Genomic DNA, 20,488 nt, shown 5'->3' on the forward strand with positions numbered 1-20,488 from the left:
TACGCCATGCCGAGCCCTGCTCCCGAGCCAAGTGAAATTGGCCATGTGTGCCCTATAATTGAGAAAGATGCTTTAGATTATTTTTCAAACACTCAAGCACTTCACAGCATGATTAAAAACAGATTAGAGATGGTGTGCTACAGCCTTTCACCCCGTAGCCTTTTTTCCCCCATCGTAATTACCTCAATTTTTAACATGCTTCTTTAAAAGCTTTTTGGGCCTTTTGCTGTCTCCGTAACAAAGGCACATCATTTTCCTACATCTAAAATCTAAAATGACTATTGTCTGTGGACAAAAAAATACATCTCATCTATTCGCAGTAAAAGACAGCCATATGTATGTGTTACTGTAACGGGAGTAGAACATTACTGCAGCCATGCTTTTTTTCCTCAAGGACTTTTGAGCAAAAGGAGCTGATCTAGATTCAGTAAAGCAATTAAACTACTTACGTTTGAAGAACAGAACAGAAAACACAATGCCTAACCCCAGACCGGTGCCTGAGAGACAGAAAAAACCCAGCTGTTAATGTATTATTTATTTATACAGCTACTTTGTAATGCTTATTTGGTGTATATGATGTCGTCTGCTGCCTTTGGTTGATGTACTTTTAATCATCATTTGATCTATGCTGTATGATTAGTTTAAGAGCAATATTTCCCCCCACTTTTTTCTACAAGATGGTTAAAAAAAAAGAAGACATTTCATGTTATCTTGCCACAGCATATAAGAAGAGTTTTACCGTCTTAATACACAGTCTCTTTAAAATAAAGTGGGCCTGCTTGGCGTAAACCTACCTATTCTTCACCGCACCTAACTCCATTCAAATATGCATCAATTTATGGATCTTTGCTTCTTAACAGTAAGTGCATGGCCATGTCACGTTAAGCACCCCCTGGCCAGGATCATCTCCTTAGATCAAAACTTATTTTACTAGATTATCCAACTTTTCCCCTACTATCTGACGCCGTTTCTTGTTTGCTCTTTAAGTTCTGGAAAAGCGAAAAGAGTTAGCGAAGCAGTAGAATAGCTGAAATGTGAATAACCTAAACTATATATATATATATATGCCGAATTAAGAGGGGGACAGAAATATCTTGTAAAATTCTTTAAGTTGCGTACTAGAAGACGTGTCCGTATTAATCAGCGATTAAGAATTAGGTTGACATTTTCTTAGCAGCGTTTGCACTGGGCTAAGTGAAACGCATAAAAAATGAGCGAGAACATCAAAGGCCAAACATCTTGAGACTTTAATAAAATGACAGAGTATACCCAACCGTAACTGTATGTGTTTAAAATAAACAAAGCATGAAAAAATGACTGGTCATTCAGTTGTCCTTTACAAGCCCTTATGGCTAGCTAGTTAGCCTCTCGCCCAGTCAATGACAGCTGTGGACTTCAATATAAACTGCTTCTTAAGTGACCCTTGTTTTGGTACAGGACATCGTTACGATTGAGAAACTGAAGCATATTTACCTAATTTAATGGCACCGTCTGCTAAGCATCGGTCCCACTTTTTCCCCAGCTCTTTCTCAGACATACTGAACATTAGCTTGTGGCAGGCTACAACTAACAAATGCACCTCTGCGTGATGCTTTCACGTGTTGTCGGAAATATATCCCTAGGGTTACGATTTAAAAGCAGAATAATAAACGACAACACTGAAAATTTTATGATTTTACAAGTGATTCGTTTAAACATTCACCCTTTACCGCCTTGGTGTTATTGACAGAACTTATGTTAAGGAGGAAACGTTTAAAAAAACTAAAGAAAGCCAAGTAACGTCTTTTTTATGAAAGCAGCATTGAAACTCTTGCAAACCTCGCGATAGGTTATATCCCAACAACTGAATGGCGCCAGCTTGCGGTAAAGAAAGGATTATCCCAAACAAGTCACTTTGGTCCATACAATATCCAGCAAGCTGTACAGTAAAAAAGTTTGGAAAAAACAAAACAAAACCAGGCACGCTGTTATGTATAGCAAACTTTCTGAGTTTAATTTGACACAAATCAGTACACTGTCGTGAAGTCATCTAACATGATTTCCTAAGACGACAAAATACAGTTTCTGACAACATACAGCGTACAAACATGGTATCCATTACACAAAAAAAACACCTTGGCATGTTTGAAAGTGTTCTCACTAACAAAGATGTGCCATTAGCTGGTATGCAATACTCTGAATCTGCAAACTGTACAACTTGTGTCTAACACACAGAATTAAGGTACCAAAACATGAAAACCATGTTATATATTGAGACTTTATCAAACATATCAAACCCAAAACATCACAACAAAGGTTCCACTGTTACTCCTCAGCAGGCAAAGTGTAAAACAGCCAAAAGTTCTCTTATTGGCAGCAAGCACAGCTTCTTATATGGTGTGGACTACAATTTGGCTTCTTAATAGATTTCAAGTGAACTCAAAGGTTGGGCTGGTTTTGGGTGCTTTACTCACTGTGAAAGTTTGTGTGTGTGAACAGCAAAGAGGTAGAAACTGTATCCTTGGAGAATAAAAGTGTCTTTGGCTAAAAACTAAAGAAATCACCTTTGCTTTTACTGCCTTTGCTGCAGTACATGTGTATCGTGGGTGCTAACCTCATGCTGGACTGCATTTCATTACATGTAAAAAAATAAAATTAAAATAACAATATCTATAATGAACACAGGTGAAGACACAATCAGCCCCCTCTCCTGGTCCTGTGGAACCTCATCCCAGCTGTACTTCAGGTCACTCTGTGGACCCTGGCAGAGGAGATTCTTCTCCTTCTTCTGCTGCTAGTGACTGGCTAGCTGTCTTCACAGAGCTCTTGCTGATTTCCAGGAGATCGCGCAGCTCCTTGTTCTCAATCTGAAGGTAGAAAATGTTTTTTTCAAACATAACTTTTGAAGTTAAATATCTCTTCCTTATAACATGCATGTGCTTCCCCATGCAAGCAGGTTTTGAATGAAAATTGTGATGGATGCATCGCATCTTCTCTTTTAAATAGTGTTACTGTTTATTTGTGATAGAATTTTTTGCACTTTGGCAGTGTTGGGGGAAGCAGATAACCAAAGCAAATACAGACAAATTAAAAAGAAAGTACATCGTCTTTTATTTCTCAGGTTTTATCAATAAGACCTAATAAGAAAAAAAAAGGATGAGTTCCTTAGCAGGTACTAAAATTATTTAAATACAGCCCCAGATGAACAATAACTCATGTCATTATTTATTTAATAAAAAGAAGCATCGTGTAAAAACTTGTGTACGGCTTTATCCATCCATCATTATGGAGGAAGTCTGGTCATTACAATGTTGCTTCAGCACACTGAAGATCACGATTATTCGTTACGGTCCCACCAGTGTTCCAGCTGAGTTGAGGTTTGGACCTTGACTGAAATATTAAAAAGCTGTGATTTCCCTTTTGTCAGCCATTGTGCTGCAGATTTGCTGCTGTGCTTGGGATCATTGTCCTGCTTTATGAGTCTGTTTCAGCCAAGTTATGCAAAACTAACAATGCTGCCTTGTTTTTTTGTTGTTGTTTTTTTAAAGGAAAGAGGATTTTTTTTCTCCCTTTCATTTAACGTGCTAACATAGCCCTGTAGAGTCTAAGCTGTAGCTCTTGGATTTTTAGCCATGAGCATTGCACAGTCTGTGGCTGAATTTGCTAGAACAACCACTCCCGGGAAGATAGCTATTGTTCTGAATGCTTTTATTCATTTATATTCTTAAATACACGTTTGTTACCGTTTGGGAAAATGTACCTTTTCAACAAACTTTACAGTTGTAGCATATTTAGAAAACTCACAAAAGGTTATCACAAAGATGGCACAGTAAGAAATCTAACCGACTGGTTTAAAAGGCCTAATAAACCCCGAAACAAAACAACATGCTCCTTGACCTGATGCACTAAACCTAGCCATTCCACTAAAAACTGACAACTCAGCTCTCATTTGCATTTATGATCCTCTATTATCGTTGCATCATTTTGACACAGAAGCTGATGTCTGAGGTCTGTGGTAAAATCACATATTTTTCCACAGACCTCAAGAGGAAAGGTGTCATTGTGTCCATGTATAACTGCATTTCTCACCTCTAGCTGAGCAAGCCTCTCTCGAACACAGCAATAGTGCTTATCATCCACCTGCACTGCTCTTCTCATCACCTGGCCCATCTCGCATATCCGTTCCACTTGGCTCTGCACTTCCTGGAGAAGAGTCAGAAATCAAGTTGGTTGTTTTTATTTTAAATTTGTGTGTCTATGTATTTGGAATCATAGCCCATTAAACGTGTGAGCAAATTAAAGAAATGCAGAGTTGATGTACTTTGGCATGGTCCTCATGGAGGCTGAGCACAGGTTTGGTGTCCAGCTCCTTCTTTGCCATCATCAGCTGGAGCACATGCTTGCGATACCGACACATGATCAACTCGAGCGCGTACTGGTGTTCTTCGAGAGACACCCATAGTTCTACAAAGACATAAAGAGTGTTAATACTGGTATATAAAACCAGCCAGTCAGCAGAACCTTTTTTTACCTTTATTCTCCCGCTGCAGTTCCTTGATTTGAGTGTTTTCCTGAGTCAGAAGGACATGAGGTTTGTATTTCGTGAGCTCCTGTATCTCTGAACTGTCATCTGTGTGCTGAGAAAAGAGCAGAGAAGAAACGGATAAAGAAGACTTTAGCGAACGCATATCACGAAAGCATATCCTAGATACGAGGGAAACTCGCTTTGTAGTACAGGTCACTGTTTAACTAGTTCAATGTGTACACCAAGCAGTAGTGCAGCTTTTCATAAACGTGAGCTATCTGCTCGAGTTTACCTTGTCTGGCAGAGCATTTCCCACCTCTCTCATGCCCTGCACTCTCTGATTTAGGGCCTCGGACTGCTCTATCAGTCCCTCGGCGGCTGTGTCGTGCTCTTTTAGCCTCTCGAGAAGGGTCCGAGTATCGGCCAGCACTTTTTCGAAAGTGCAGGCCATTTACTGGAAAGTGACAGCTCTTTTTACGCTACGTAGAAAAGCTACTACAAAACTAGCTAGTCGAGCGAAAACAACTCGCAGCCGTTGCTTAGCTGGGCTATATAACCTTAGCCGAGGCAGCTCGGTGCCATTATAGAAACATAAATATCCTTACTCTTTCGCTATTTAACTAATGTTGTGTCGGCAGACAGGGCAAGTACCAGACACCCAGATCAAAATATTACTACATTACTAGAATATTACTGCTTCAGAAACTGACGTTTCCGTGTAGAACTAAACTGTTAGCGACGCTTCCTTCTTCGTCTTCTTCTTCTTTTCCTCCTCCTCCTACTTTTGGTGAATTGTCAAACCAACGTTGAGTCGCCACCTACTGGGGTGGAGTGCGGTGTAGACGTTTGGCACACAACCAAAAGCGGGGTAAATGGCTAAACCTATCTAGCTTGTCTTTAAAATATCTTTACATAAAGCAACAGCGTCTCATCTAAAAAAAAAGAAAAGAAAAAGAAAAAATGATATTGTTTCTCCACTGTTCAACTGTTGTATGTTACACAAAATGAACAACAACAACAACATAATTTTAAAAATTATCAACATTTCAAGTAAAAATGTAACGTAAGCCACTTACAGTGTTGAAATTTAAATATTACTATCGGGTAATTTCAAAGTGAGTGAAGGGCTGAGTTGAGTTGATGCATTATGTTACATTTTCCTATGTTGGGTTATTGTGCAACGTGTAGTCTCAGAAACTCTCCTGTATGGGGAGAAAACTTAGTTATGGCGACACCTATTCAGTTTAGTTATCTAATAAATGGCATGATAGCTATTATTTACTCATTAATCAAATAATTAATGGGTTTATTATTTATTGAACTCGACTGGATTACTCTTACATATCTGTTTTCCAGTCTAGACAGCGAGGTAGATAAAATGTTAACGTTACTATAACGCAAATGCCTCCCATGTCCCTTTGCGGCACATAGGCGGTTTCTTATCAGCGCCTTGCGTAGCCACTCTTCGCTTTAGGATCTTTGGTCTACCTAGTATCGTCAAATATCGCGTTAGCCGTCTCCCTATCTCTACGCAATGTGCCGTGCTGCTTCTAGCGGCGCTGGTGACAGTGCTGAAAGCTGTTGGGGTGAGTTTTTAATATTTTATCCCTTTTAGCAGAAGAATTTAAGCGTGTACTGGTAATATATCAATAATAGTTTTCTTTTTTGGCCAGTGAGTACTTAGAGGTGAATTGGTGAGTCAGCGCTTAGTCGTACGCACAGTTCGGGCCTGGGTGGAGGCTGCCTTGTTACAGCTCCACATAAATCACGCGAGGGCCGAGGAGTACAACGGCATGCTAGCTAACGGTAGTCGCTACTAGCTACTTAGCATTGCCAATGGCCTAGTTATGCTGTCGAAGGTATAAATAAACAGGCGCGTGATGTTTTTTCTAAGACGTATTAGAGTCTGGCGAAGAAACAGCACGTGTGTAGAATGAATGTGGTTTACTTTAGAGACAAAGATGGCATTTAAATAGAATTAAGGACGAGGCTTATATCTAGCTTCTTTGTTGTTCCGTCCTCGTGCCGTTAACGCCGATAATGTTATTATTGCGTTATCGACGTAAAGAAATGAATAAACTGAGTGTCTATATTTAACATTGTTCTTGACTGGCAAGAAATTAAAATGTAAATAATTATAAGTACTTTTTAAAGAACTGTCCTGGTGTCGGCAGTCACTTTTGGCATTGTCTGTTCTCAACTCTATTGTCCGTTTAGCTTAAATAGCCCGTGTTGCAGGTTGGCGTGTGATACGATCCAGTTCTAAAAAACGTCTCCATTAAAATATGATTTCTAGTTAAAAAAATTCTTTATAATCAGTCCCAGATAAATTAATACATAGAAATTCTATATATTTTGACTAATGGCCGAAACCACATTAAACATTAATGTGAAAGAGAAGTCGAAATGTTATCTCTATGTACAGTGTACAACGTTGAACCGTTGCTTAATTACCAGCAAACTTTATGTTCAAGGACTCCAAGCCGCACAGGAGTTAAGTCATCAGGTAATTACAAAAGAACTGAATGCGTTTTAGTTAAAGAAATTCTTCATCATTAACTTAAGTGTTGCTAAAGACAGTGGAGTAGTAGCCGTTTACGACGATTAGCATCGGCGAATGTCAATCTGTCAGGTTCTGTTTGTCCACACAAGGTCAGTAAGACATCCTTAAATGTGATTGTGCGGGTTACTTTGCTTAATGAGCAAAACAGAACTAAAGGAACGAAGTTTTAACTAACTATATTTTAGTTTATTGTGTGTTTTGAAATCGACTGGTTAAACGTAACGTTCGCGATGGCGTTGCATACCGAAACGTGTTGGATCAGGCCATGTTGGCAGTTCCAGCTGAGGATAGCGGATTGCTGAGAAGTCACATGGTGGTTCCTGTCGGGGCGGTTGTTTTGTTTGCCCAGAGAAAAGACTGTCGTTTAATAAATGTCCGATCATAAGAGGTATCTTTCCCACTCGTGTTATTAAATAACAAACAGACAAAACTGTAGTTTGGTCCCAATTTAAATAATAAATAAATAAACAAAACAAAAAAAACCATGGTTAAAACGGCCGATCGCTGCTAGTTGTGTCGTGAGTTGATTTTTTTTCTTGTTTCCTGCGAAATAAAAAGCAGAAAAAAATCGTAGATGCCACAGAAGCTCCTGGCTCATAACCTTTAATACACTTATGCAGTCAACCTTGTAGCAATCACATTTGAGCCTTTTAACAACGTCATATTCTAACCTAGTGGGATGTAAGAAGGGAGACATTGCAACATAGTCACAGCAGAATAGATATCATGTGTCCTTGGTTGTCTCAGCTATCTTGTTTTCAGAGCAGGGTATTTAGGTCAACAACATCCTGCTCTGGTGTGCTGTATGTTACTTGGAGTTTCTGGAAAAATGTTTTTTTTTTCTTTTGGGGGGGGGGTGGTCATACACATGTTACAATGCTTTGTTTGATTGCCAGATTAGCCCCTCTGAAAATGTTTACAGTGGTGTGCATGCAGAACAACTGGGGGGCTGAATGATGAAACAGAGGGCCTTGGTCTGAAATGTTGCCATAAATAACATAGCCTGAACTGACGGTATGCACAAGGACTTGTTGATCCAAAGTACTTGTCAGCTGCCTAGCATTGTATCTAGAGGCATTTGAGGAAAGCTTATTTTTGTACTTGAGTGCAGCTAAAGAATCAAATGTTCCCAAAAGACCTCAGGCTGCTGGTGCTTGGGGTTTTTACTTGTTTTCATGTGACAGAATAGTCGTATTAGCTGACAGTGTAATTACATTTTTCTCTCTCACTACAGACTCATGGAGCCCTTGGGCCATTTTGTATTTAACCTAAATTTAGATCAGTGGAGTTGGTGATAAGTTTTCATCTAACCAGATCTTCTTTTTTTCTTCATCCCCCTTCAAACAGTATGAAGTGAAACAGACCTGAATTTTTGTACCATCCGCAACTGCTTCAAGTTCAGATCAAATCAAAGAAACTGAAGACAAACCTCCCAAAACAAAGTCAACACTGAAGAAGCGTGGGTGAAAAAGGATCACTTCAAGGATTTAAACGCAAGAAGTAACCAAATCCTGAAACGACCAAAGAATACGCACATCATCCCAACTGCGAAGTGGAAGAGAAGCAAACTTGCGCCCAAGCATATTCTGAGAAGACCAGAGTTGATCTGAAACCAGAAGTTTGTGCCTACTCAACAGCTTTGACAAAGCACACGTCCCAACGCTGCTCCTAGCCCTCCTCATCCTCACTACACCGCCGACTCACCACCGGGGTGTGGAGTGGGCTGCTATCTGCTAGTTGTTGTTGTTGTTGGTTTTTTGTTTTGTTTTTTCCTTTTCCCCACTCCCATAGCTCCCTTCCCCAACTTAACCCTTTTTTTCCCTCCTTTTTCCTGAGCAGTGTTTTTTTGCACCTGCCTTTGCCTTTTTGTTTTATTTTTGCTCTAAATTTCCAACCCCCCTTCTTTTTTTATTTTTTATTTTTTACTTTATGCAACATCTAGAACTTGTGCCAGAAACTGTAACAAGTGTGCGTGTTCAACTGTGTGCGTGAAGAGGTCCACAAAAACTGCTAGTTCATCAAAATCCTGAGAGATACAAGACACAAGGCGACCAATAAAGGTAGGTCTCAAGTCAGTTAAAGCCCTTCATAGCGTGTTTTTGATGGCTGTAAATGTACTTCTGGTTATGTCACACGTTTTGCTCATCATTACCTCTCTGTATTATTAGGTTTATTAGTGGCCTCTTTTGGATTTTAATATTCTTATAAAACTGGTATCTGATTCAGAATCTGCATTTGTTAGATGCACTACATGATTCACACATGCTTTAAAAACAGATTGTATAACACTTACCATTGCACTGTTTTGGGGCAGTATACCGAGGATGTTGTTTGTTCATATTTCTTTTTTTCCCCTCAGTCACTAAAAACCAATGCGTTTTCATCTTTGTCAAAGTTATGCAAACTAAATTATTTGTTTTGGACCTCATTTAAATTTCTCTTTGTAGGACAATATTTTAAGCTGTTGTTTGCAGCAGCCAATTCCAAGCTACCGCAGTGCTTGGTTAGACTTGAATCTTGCGTACTTATTGGTTTCTCCATGTGACATCACATCCTTTTGGTGGAGTGAGTGCAGGGAAGTGATACTTGATGTAAAATAGTGATTTGATCTTAGTGACCTCTACATTGTCCTTTTGTTAAAGATAACTTTTCTGAAAATGTGAAAGAAGCCAGCACCACTGAGCCACCACCACCTCCAAATACTTGAAGTAGTCATTCAGTTTTGTTGGAAAATGATTTACTTGCCTTCCCTTACCTGATCCACACTCTTCCTATTTTGTCGTTCTCAGGCCATACCCCCCTCCTTTTTTGCCTTCTTTCCCCCCCTTTTGTATCCTCTCTGGGGATTAAAGCCTGCAGCTATTTTCCTTTTTGTTTGTGACACTTGGCACACTGGCTGACTTGCCTTACCTATTATGTTTGTTCCTCTCTTCACCCTTGCAGACATCCAGCGGTGTATCATTGGGTGGTTGATTAAGAATAGTATTTAACACTCAAGCAAAAAAATCCAACAAAAAACAAAAACCTATATCAAAGTTCAGCAAGTGCTCAAGCAAGTTTTGTTCAAGTTTATGGGAAAATATGGGCAGCCCCTGGAAAGGCTTTGTTGAGTTTACCTTGCCTGCGTCGCCACCCACCGCGTTTGTTAGCGCTGACCTGAGCAGCACCTCCCCTGTCGGACTCAGCCTGTCGCCATATGGCCGATCCGTAAGTTTCACCTTCCCACCTTTCTACGTGCCCCACCCCATCGAGCACCCATCCACCCACCTTGCCCCACATCTTTGCTGTGAATGGCATAACTTCTTTCATCTTTTCAGGCTCCCAAGACTAGCCTCTACTCAGTTATTTTGTTGTAGGGTGAGGGTGTTCTGCCAACTAGACGTCTGAAATTTGATGTAAATGAGCACTTCTTTAAAATTTTGTTTTAAAACTTTTTTATTATTTTTATTTAATTTTTTTTTTACATTGTACCCTCCCCGATTAATATTCAGACTGGTAAAAGGGAGGGCAGTGACTCAAGATGGACAATATTAACACTTCGACGTAACTACACACACAATCCTGGACCACAGATGCATATGAAAGGTGGATACTTGTTGGTTCTCAGGAAAACTGAAAATTGATCTTAAGTAGATGGTATTTACAGTACTCATCCATCAGCACTGGACCAAAGCCCTTAATTCTCTTTGGGGATTCATGTACATTTGCGTTGTGTCATAAGGAGTCGTGATAGTTGCAGGACAGGGGCTAGCAAGAGGCTGCTCTGGGATCCCCTCCCTCTTCCCCCATTACTCATAATCCATCACCAACTTCCTGTCCACTGTAGATGCACCGCTCTTTGACCTGTCATTTGCATTTTCTGATTCTCCATCTTTACTTTGTTTTTGTTTTTAATTGCAGCACTGTATTTAAATCATTCCCATGACCGTCTGTGCCAATAATGTATTTTAGATATCTTTTTAGTGTTGCTTCCTCTGTAGATCCGTTCCTGTTTGAGTGCGCTCTAGTACTACCAGGGACTTGGTAGTGCTCCAAATATCGCTCCCTTCAACATGAAATTTTCAGGGTTGAGTGATCTGATGGTTTTACTGCCTGCTATTGTTCCTGGTTTAAGTATTGGTGGTGGTTGTGATGACTATTATCTAGTCCATTGCTTTTTGTAGAACACGTCAGAATGTGGTGGGCCTAAAGGACTCTATAATACCTCAAAAGTTGAATTATAAGTTCAGCAGGTTTTGTCTGAGATGATGGGAAACTGTAGGCAGAGTAAAAGCCAAACGTTCATTTCTCTGCAGCATATCCCAGTCCTGTCCCCAGTGTCAGAAATGGAAAGAGGCTCCTCTGAACCTCCAGTGGCTCGCAACACTGGCTCTACCCCATCTGCTTCTACTGGTCCCGTACCTATCCCCCGTTCCTCCTCCGTCTCTTGCCATCCCCACCCAGGCAGTAAAAAACACAAGCGGACACCCTTGTATCAGAGATCAGTAAGGAGGCATATCTGATGGTGCCCACACTGACCTAACCACTCTGAGCTGCTGGTGTGTTGTGACTTTTGCTAACAGCATGGATGAAAACAAATGCCCCAAAGATTAACTAGGGTGCTGTGAAAGAGTTTTGACAAGTTTCTGGTGATATTGCCATGTAATCAGTAGTTGGTTAATGGATGGAAACACATTGAATGTTTGTCTAACCAGAACTGTGTGAAATTCTGCCACACTGCTGTAAATGGAGTGAGTCAAGTTCAGCTTCAGGTGCATGAGTGAAAAGGAAACCCTACTGTGTTATGTTCGTGGTCTAAGTTTGAAATCAGTGCGTCTTAGCCCCCAAAGATTCTCGTGTGGCTTTACTTGCTCACCCTGCCCCCTCCACACTTTCCCTGAAAGTGCTATACTTGCATGTTTGATTTTTCATTTCCTTTTTATTTATTTTGTTTTAGGTTGGCATCCAACACAGCTGCTGCATCCTAATTGTTAAACTACATGTTTATGTACTACTGGTAGCTTTCTTTTTAACACTTGCTTCTCTTCTTCTCTAGATGAGTTTTGACCCAGGCATGCTCCACAACAATGGGCACACCGCATATGCCAATGGCTCAGGGCCTGGCATTAGAGAGACTGGTGTGGTGGAGAAGCTCTTGACGTCCTATGGGTTTATCCAGTGCTCTGAACGTCAGGCTCGTCTCTTCTTCCACTGCTCCCAGTACAATGGCAACCTGCAGGAGCTTAAAATAGGAGGTGAGGGCGACTTACTGAAAAGAAACCTACTTGATTTCCTGCTGACTTGATTGAAACTTAGGTTGTATTTGTCATTTGAAGTTTGCTCATTTTCTTTTCTATTTGTTGTCCCTTTCTCTGTAGATGATGTAGAGTTTGAAGTTTCCTCTGACAGGCGCACTGGCAAGCCCATAGCAGTGAAGCTGCTTAAGATAAAGCCAGAAGTGCTGCCAGAGGAGCGCATTTCGGGCCAGGTGGGGCCAGACCTGCACGCCTATCCCTTTACTGTGCTGCATGGTTATATTCATCCAGTTAAGGAATACCATTTTATTTTTGGTTATGTCCTTGTCTGTCAGCTTAGCCTTTTTATTTTATTTTTTGGGCAAGCAGTGTCATTCTTATAACTGTCAAGCTTGTCTCTCATCCTGATTTACAGTTTAAATGTAAACTAAAAACTGGCATGAGTGTCTGCTTGAGATGATGAATGTCTGAACAAATGTGTACGAATGAGATAATTTCTCACTTGACAACTCGATTCTGTATTTTATACAACAGCCAGTTTCCCAAATACTTGGTATCATTGGTGATAAACATAACTACATTTTGCCACTAACCTTGTTATTTGATGTAAACAAATTACTCAAATCTTCATTTAGAGCATTCATGCACCTGCATTTGTACAATTTGAGGTTCAGGCATTTTATTAATCTCATTTCCATAATTTTTTTTTTTATTTGGCTTTGTAGCTGTCTATTCAGCCCAATGAAACAGTGGTTTAATGGCTTCTACCTGTAATTTTCCCCCCTTACTGCAGGTTGTGTCATCAATCCCGTTGCATTTGGATGGAAAGTCTGCTCCTGGACAGGTGCCCACTGGCAGTGTCTGCTATGAAAGAAATGGGGTAAGATAGGTGGCATGAATCACACTTTGAGTCAGCAAGCTGCAGGATGTTAATGTAATGGAGTGGGTTTCTTCTTTGAATTCATCTCCTGTCCTCTGTAGTAAACTTTGTACAGAGGCAATTGGTTAACTTCATGCATCTTTTGTTTGATCAAATAAGCATTTAGCAAACTCAATCTAACATGATTACTAATGAAAAAGGGCAGAAGCCAGTGTTTGTAGGTGTTGCTTTTTAGTCAAATTAGGTGGCACTGAGTCAATGTAAAGCCTTCAGCCTCCACAGCACATGGCAGTCTTTTCTTCACTCAGTTTCATTGTTGGTAGTTTTGAATATTACATAGTTCGAGTTATTAGGTGTTGTTTTTTTTGTTTTTTTAAATCGGTGGTGTCTTTTCACAGGAAGTATTTTACCTTACATATACTCCTGATGACGTGGAGGGAAATATCCATTTGGACACGGGGGACAAAGTCAGCTTCTATATGGAGACCAATAAGCAGTAAGTGTGCAGCACTTGTAGCATAAATGCCATAAGCAGCTGTCACTGGGTGTTTAATGTTCATTCCTTTGTGGTTTTTCAGTACTGGTGCAGTCAGCGCTCGTAATATTCAGCTTGTGAAGAAAAAACAGATGAGGTGCCAGGGTGTAGTGTGCGCTACAAAGGTAAGATCCAATCAAAACACTTTTTCTCTCTAGTGGAATATCTTTGAAATTTGACAAAACAAATTGCCTAGAACACTTGAGGAGTATTGGGTGAACTTTACAGTTTGTAAAGTTCGCTTGGATATCTAAAGCGTGTGTGTGGGGCTGTCCGATATGACCAAAATCTCATATCCCGATATAAAGACATCTATCGTCCCGATAACGATATAAATCACAAAAATGTAACATTTTCTGTAAATTCTGTGAATCTCGCGCAGCTCGACTTGCGGGAAGTGTTTCCAGCTGCGCTTCATGTAACTGGAGTCGAGTGTTTTAACCGATGCATGAAACTATACATTTTTAGACATAAGTTGTAAAGGCTGCCGTTTTCTTTGAGTATTTATTACACGGCGTGCTGCGGGGAAAAGCCGGTTCTAACGTTTGAGTCTAAGGTTTGTTTGTTTTTTTAGCACCTGGCGGCTTTTTAACTTCTCATCCGTAAATAATCTGCTCTTTCACGTGATTCAGTTTAGTTTGAAAAGTCTCAACAGGATCTTGAGCTTTATTGTGAAAGGTTTATGTGGAACATAAACAAGCGGACACGCGATGCTGTTACCGTCGTTGTTGCTAACCACAACGCATAAAAACAGGCTCTTGTCCGTCCGTAGTGTGGTTTTATAAAATATAAGAGAAAGAGAGAACTTTAAGAAATTTAAAAAAAAAAAAAAAACTTTACAGTGACCATCAAAATGATGAGAAAAATATTGCCATAAACAATTTATTTTGCGACACCACGAAACAAACGATAGCGTAAAATGAAACGATAGAGGTTTTTATATCGTCATCCGATATATATGGTTATATTGAACGTGTGTGTGTGTGTGTGTGTGTGTGTGTGTGACAATGCTGTCTAGTCACATACATGATTTGTCATGTTGTAGAATATAACAGTGGTTACAAAAACAACTTAATTTTACCCTTGGCAGGCTTTTTTCCCTCTTCATTCGTTCCCAAGCTTTATTAGAATTGCTGAACTATTGAAACGGGACCAACCTGTTATGCTGAGCCTTGTTTTCAATTTCAGGAGGCCTTTGGATTCATTGAAAGAGCAGATGTGGTGAAGGAAATCTTCTTTCACTACAGCGAATTCAAAGGTGATCTAGAGGCTCTTCAGGCTGGAGATGATGTGGAGTTTACCATCAAAGATAGAAATGTGAGTGCTACCTTTTAGGAATTTCAGTAGAACGTTTTGAAAATGTATCACTCAGCTTTAGCTCTACTTTTGACTGCCTTTGTGTAACTCTTAAAGGACTTTGATTAATTTGTAACCTTCAATAGGGTAAAGAAGTAGCAACAGATGTGAGGCTCCTCCCTCAAGGAACCGTCATCTTTGAGGATATCAGCATTGAGCAGTTTGAAGGCACCGTTGTAAAGGTCATTCCCAAAGTCCCCACCAAGAACCAGGCAAGGAGATTCTGATAAACTTTATTTAGTAGAAGACAGTTTGTTGTTGTTAAAGGGAGCATGGACTACAACCCAAGAATTTAAAACAATTTTAACAGATATGTAAACTTTGTTTCCACAGAATGACCCTCTGCCCGGTCGTGTCAGTGTAAGGATGGGTTTCAATGACAAGGAACTGCCGTTTGGCGAGAAGGACACAAAGACCAAGGTGACTCTTTTGGAAGGAGACCACATACAATTCAACATCTCTACTGATCGCCGAGACAAGCTTGAGCGGGCTACCAACATCGAAATCTTGCCAGACACTTTCAAGTTCACCAAGGAGAATCGTGAAATGGTAGCTTGCAGAACAGCAGCTATAAATGGTTTTAATTTTATATTATAGTACATTCATCACAGATGTTGATTATGGTGCATCATCATGTATTCTTTTAGGGGGTTATTGCAGCTATACGCGATGGCTTTGGATTCATTAAGTGTGTGGATCGGGATGCCAGGATGTTCTTTCACTTCAGTGAAGTCCTAGAGGAGGGCCAGCTTCATATCTCAGATGAAGTGGAGTTCACTGTTGTGCCTGTAGGTCCTGTTTATAAGCTTTTCAAAAAAGTATGTATTTTCTATTACCTAAGCAGGCACATTCAAGTTACTTTAAAGTAAAAATACTAATATAAATGTCATCCCTGCCAGGATATGCTGTCAGCTCAGAGAAACCATGCAGTGCGCATTAAGAAGCTTCCAAAAGGCACAGTGTCTTTCCATATCCAGTCTGAGCAACGTTTTGTGGGTGTAGTGGAAAAGGAAGTCGTTGGAAACACCGCCAAGAACATCAGTCCCACCAAGGGCAAGGAGAAGGTAACACCGCTTATAACTTAAATCATCCCCATTTATGACACAGCCCATTTCCCCTCATCTATCCGTATTTTCACACTGTTTTAGTTCTAATGTTCCTCTTTGCTTTCCTCCTCCAATGACTTCCTGTTCATGCTCCTTGTTGGTTAGAAAAAAGATAAGGTAGGACTGAGACCTTCTGCATGAAGCTACATGAAAGTGCATCACAATTAAAGACACTCCAGTTGTACAAACTATCGGTGTCGCAATTTGTTTTACTAACGCATAATCTAAAGAAGCTTTTCATCACGTAAAGTCTAGAAATCCAAATGATCAAGTGAAGTGTTGTGGTGCCGAGACTTGCTGTCTGATAAATCTTTCTCTTGCTTTTAAAGGGTAAAGTTGTAGAAAAGGTTAGTCTTTGTTAACCTCTAACCCTCTGGTGTCCTTCACCTGATTAATTTACAGTGTGAGGTTTGATCATCATTTAACCCATGGAATCTGGAATTGAAGCTTCACTTTGTTGTAGGGCTGCACAAAAGTAATCAGAATGCTAGTGTTTTGTTTTTTTTTTTGTTGGGGGGGTTCTCCTCCTTTTAGTGGTTGTCAGCCTGTTGTATTTAAAATGTGTGTGGTGTTCACGAACACAGTATCCTATTAAAACAGCGAGTTTTTGGTTCTTCCTAATAATTGTAAACTGCGCCCAGATTTTTGATTTTGTTTTAACAGTTCAATTAAGCGCTAATGGTTTTGCATTCAAAACGATGTACAGTAACTGAAATGGCAAACGATGGATTAAGAGCCATTTTCAGTCAAGTAACAGTGTTTAGTTTTTTATTATAAACTAGAGCAGTGAATAATTATGCAGCCCTAAATTGTAGGGTAAAGCTCAACACTGCTTGTAGTAGATTAGGTGTGTACTAACTAGGCTGCTACAGCATGATGCATTGCACACATTTATCTTTAATGCTTATGTAGGCTATGTGCACAGAATTTTCTAATACACTAGTCATAAATGACTTGTTCTCTTTTAAATTGGTGACATTGCCAGCTTATGCTCATTTTGTTCAACTGTAGCATTGTGGAGACATTTGGCCAGCACTGCTAGTCTTAATTCAGCGGTCCCCGGGCCTCGGACCGGTACCGGTCCGTGAGTTGTTTGGTACCGGGCTGCGAGAGTTGAGGCTCAGGTGTGAAATGTATGGTTTTTATCAGTTTTCAGTGTTATTTTTGTTATCATTAACTCAGTTTTCCTGGGTCTTTTCACGTGTGTTATGAATAAATCTTTTTATCGGTACCAGTACTAGTTTTATTTTGTTGTATTTATCGGCGACACCTTAAAGGCCGGTCCGTGAAAATATTGTCGGGCATAAACCGGTCCGTGGCGCAACAAAGGTTGGGGACCGTTGTCTTAATTGGAAAGATGATCCAAGTTTGATGTGTTGCTTTTATTGTAGGAGTCTGAGGAGGGAGTGATTGCATATGAAGACTGTGGAGTGAAGCTCACTGTGCCATACCATGCCAAGGACCTAGAGGGAGGAAGTCACCCACAGGTTGGGGACAAGGTAGTAACACTTTATTTTGCTTGAGCGCAAATATGGTTTCCACTATGCATTTAGCCTAATTAGTCCAGCAAACAGTTGATGCTACAATTCATCTTTTGAAGGTTTGAAGTTTAGTTGTTGAAAGCTTGAAGCTTTTTTTTTTTTTTTTTTTTTTCCCCATGCAACTTGTGTGTTTGTCCTCTAGGTGGAGTTCTCAATCAATGAAGTGAAGCGAACTGGCCAACAGAGTGCCGTCTCCATCCGGGTCCTCAACCGTAATGCCTCTGGTGCCAAGAGACTGCATGGATTTGTTGCTGCACTGAAAGATAACTTTGGTTTCATTGAGACAGCAAATCATGACCAGGAAGTGTTCTTTCACTACAGGTAATGATTTAAGTTTGAACACACCTCTGGGTTAGGGTATTCATTTATTAATGCCATGCAGATAACTCGCTTTAGTATCAAATTCTCAGACTTGTGCTTTTGTTTTTAGTGAAATGTGCGGAGACTTGGATAACTTGGATCTGGGAGACACAGTGGAATACAATCTCTCAAAGGGAAAAGGAAACAAAGTCAGTGCTGAAAAGGTCACCAAGGTTGCTGCAGGTATCAGTGATTCACTTCCAGTTGTTTTTGGTACATTTGTAATGTTTGACATTTTGTAGGTAGGAATGATTGCAAATAAAATCCACTGCTTTCCCATCATAGTGAATGGAATTGGTGAAGATGTTGGTGGGACAGTGATGACAGGGAAAGTTATCCGTCCTATACGCAGTGTTGACCCCTCCCAGACTGAATACCAAGGACTTGTTGAGTTCTCAGAGGAAGGTTGGTATCCCATTATGACTACACATGTAAAACAGTTTATTTGTAGAAAGTAAAATTGATTCCTCCCCCTTTAATTTTCAGGCGGATCAAAAGTGCAGAATTATCCATTTGGAATCATGAGTATGGCAAACAAGTCTGATTGTTTGCAAAAAGGAGAACAGGTGAAGTTCCAGGTTTGCACAATAACCCAGACTGGCCAGAAGATGGCCTGTAATGTGGTTCCACAGCGTAGAGCCATGGTGGAGTGTGTTAAAGACCAGGTAGTGTTCAGTTTTTGTTTTTTCCTCTCCTCAATTGCATAATTTAAAAAAAAAAAAAACAACAACAAAAAACACACTGGGTAGTAGGTGGACGTCATACTTTAAAACTCAAAATTGTGATTAATTCCCGCCCCCCTCCAGTTTGGCTTTATCACATACGAAGTTGGTGATAGCAAGAAGTTATTCTTCCATGTAAAAGAAGTGCAAGATGGTCTGGAGCTTCAGACTGGGGATGAAGTGGAGTTCTCAGTTGTCCTCAATCAACGCACAGGAAAATGTAGTGCCTGCAATGTACGCAGAGTCAGGTAAGAACTTGATCTTTAAATTTAGAACTGGACTGTGGCTGGTATGTTTAAACCAGTGGGCCTTCACATTGTTTGTTCATTGTGTTCCTCTTGCAGTGAGGGGCCTAAACCAGTGGCAACTCCACGTCCTGACCGCCTGGTGAACAGACTGAAGAGTATCACGCTTGATGATGCCAGTGCTCCTCGCCTGGTCATTGTAAGGCAGCCTCGTGGTCCTGACAATTCAAAGGTATGATGAGATTATCAGATGGTGCCACATTTGAATTGTGCTAATCTGTAAGTTTGTATAGTCTTTTTAGAAATGACTTTGGCTTAAATGAATTTGGAGCCATCCATGTTACTGATCAGAATGAAGTAGAATGAAATCATTTGCTACAGTGACTAAAAAAGACACTTGGCGAGCATTTCAGGGGTTTGATAGTTTCCTTCCTAAAAAATGTTTACAACTTTTTTTTTCTTTTTTTTTTTTCCCCCTTTTGTTTTGATCTTAATTAAACTTATTCTGTCTTTACAGGGCTTCAATGTGGAGCGGAAGACTCGCCAGCCTGGTGTCATTGACTGAGCAATACAGGGCCTACCCCCATTTGGTGTTGGAGGGACGCTGTCGCCGAGAGCAGCAGCAGGGGATAAGGGAATTTAATTTGACACATGCTTGTACACAAACTCATCCGCAAAACATACGCACACATACAGTAATTGGCATGTGTAATCTTTGTCCCCAGTCTGCAGTGGAACTTTTCTTATTCCACAGTTCCCTGCCTCCCATGTATGATGTACTTGATACAGAGTTCCACGCTGCAGTGTACATGGGGACCTCTGAGTGTGTGCGTATGATGTATCCTAGAATTGATTAGTGTGTAATGGAGGTATTTGTTTCTAAGGGGCTTGTTCCCTCCAAGTCAGAGTGGTGACTGTGTGGCTGTCTACGTCCTGATTTTGTTCTTTGTCTGGAATTCTGCACCTGTAATCTGTCCGCTAGTTTGACTGGGCGAGTGACTGTTAGCATGTGTTTGAACCTCAGCTCCATATTCGTTCTTACTTTTTGCTCCCTTACCGACGGAAACGTAATAACTTCGCTATCAGGTTTCCACTCCTGTATGCTTTCCTACAAAACGCATAAAGCAAAGCTCCCTCCATAAGGAGGATCATATTTCTCATATGTGCAAGCTTAAACCGAGGATTCTTCTCTGCTCGTTTTTTTTGAGCAGTTTTTAATGCTTTATTGAAGTGGAAGCATGGCGCGTGTGTGATATATGTGAATGTCAAAGTAGTTAATCTAATGGGATTTAATTCCACCAGTCTGGAGTTTTGATGCCTTTTTGGTATTCACATGCTCCACTTCAGCATTCTTTTTCTTCCTCTTCTCCCTCTCCCCTCCCAGGTGCAGAATTCCTTGTGGCATCTTATATCTGCAGTTCTTTTATACTTTTTTTTTTTTT

General features: G+C 40.3%; 2 protein-coding genes and 1 long non-coding RNA gene across 11 annotated transcripts; 1 reads left to right on the forward strand and 2 right to left on the reverse strand.

Moving 5' to 3' along the window:
• LOC106456181 (uncharacterized) lies at positions 1-1,733 on the reverse strand. Its single transcript, XR_001290342.1, has 3 exons — positions 1,474-1,733; positions 450-497; positions 1-52 (listed from the first exon to the last, which is right to left on the reverse strand). It is a non-coding gene; the product is annotated as an uncharacterized LOC106456181 (long non-coding RNA).
• A 239-nt stretch (positions 1,734-1,972) lies between these two features.
• On the reverse strand, positions 1,973-5,421 carry sike1 (suppressor of IKBKE 1). Its single transcript, XM_005730788.2, has 5 exons — positions 4,797-5,421; positions 4,511-4,616; positions 4,301-4,443; positions 4,069-4,182; positions 1,973-2,846 (listed from the first exon to the last, which is right to left on the reverse strand). The coding sequence occupies exons 1-5, from the start codon at positions 4,953-4,955 to the stop codon at positions 2,727-2,729; spliced, it is 642 nt and encodes a 213-aa protein (XP_005730845.1). The 5' UTR covers positions 4,956-5,421; the 3' UTR covers positions 1,973-2,726.
• A 3,526-nt stretch (positions 5,422-8,947) lies between these two features.
• On the forward strand, positions 8,948-20,482 carry csde1 (cold shock domain containing E1, RNA-binding). 9 transcript variants are annotated; one of them, XM_013910283.1, is made up of 22 exons: positions 8,948-9,127; positions 10,011-10,274; positions 12,103-12,301; positions 12,425-12,591; positions 13,095-13,181; positions 13,580-13,677; positions 13,760-13,841; positions 14,905-15,033; positions 15,159-15,284; positions 15,406-15,621; positions 15,720-15,890; positions 15,972-16,136; positions 16,284-16,295; positions 16,508-16,525; positions 17,570-17,677; positions 17,862-18,040; positions 18,150-18,262; positions 18,365-18,484; positions 18,566-18,744; positions 18,886-19,049; positions 19,146-19,278; positions 19,564-20,482. In XM_013910283.1, the coding sequence occupies exons 2-22, from the start codon at positions 10,149-10,151 to the stop codon at positions 19,609-19,611; spliced, it is 2,640 nt and encodes an 879-aa protein (XP_013765737.1). In that variant the 5' UTR covers positions 8,948-9,127; positions 10,011-10,148; the 3' UTR covers positions 19,612-20,482. The 9 variants fall into 9 exon arrangements, with proteins under 9 accessions (XP_013765737.1, XP_013765733.1, XP_013765736.1 ...); XM_013910279.1 differs by lacking the exon at positions 10,011-10,274 and adding an exon at positions 11,363-11,551; XM_013910282.1 differs by lacking the exon at positions 10,011-10,274 and adding an exon at positions 11,363-11,551 and having other exon boundaries at positions 15,720-15,860.
• Positions 20,483-20,488: the final 6 nt, after the last annotated feature.

This window comes from Pundamilia nyererei, unplaced genomic scaffold (genome assembly GCF_000239375.1).
Source record: "Pundamilia nyererei isolate P.nyererei 1_Seehausen unplaced genomic scaffold, PunNye1.0 scaffold00039, whole genome shotgun sequence".
Taxonomy (NCBI): Eukaryota; Metazoa; Chordata; class Actinopteri; order Cichliformes; family Cichlidae; genus Pundamilia; species Pundamilia nyererei.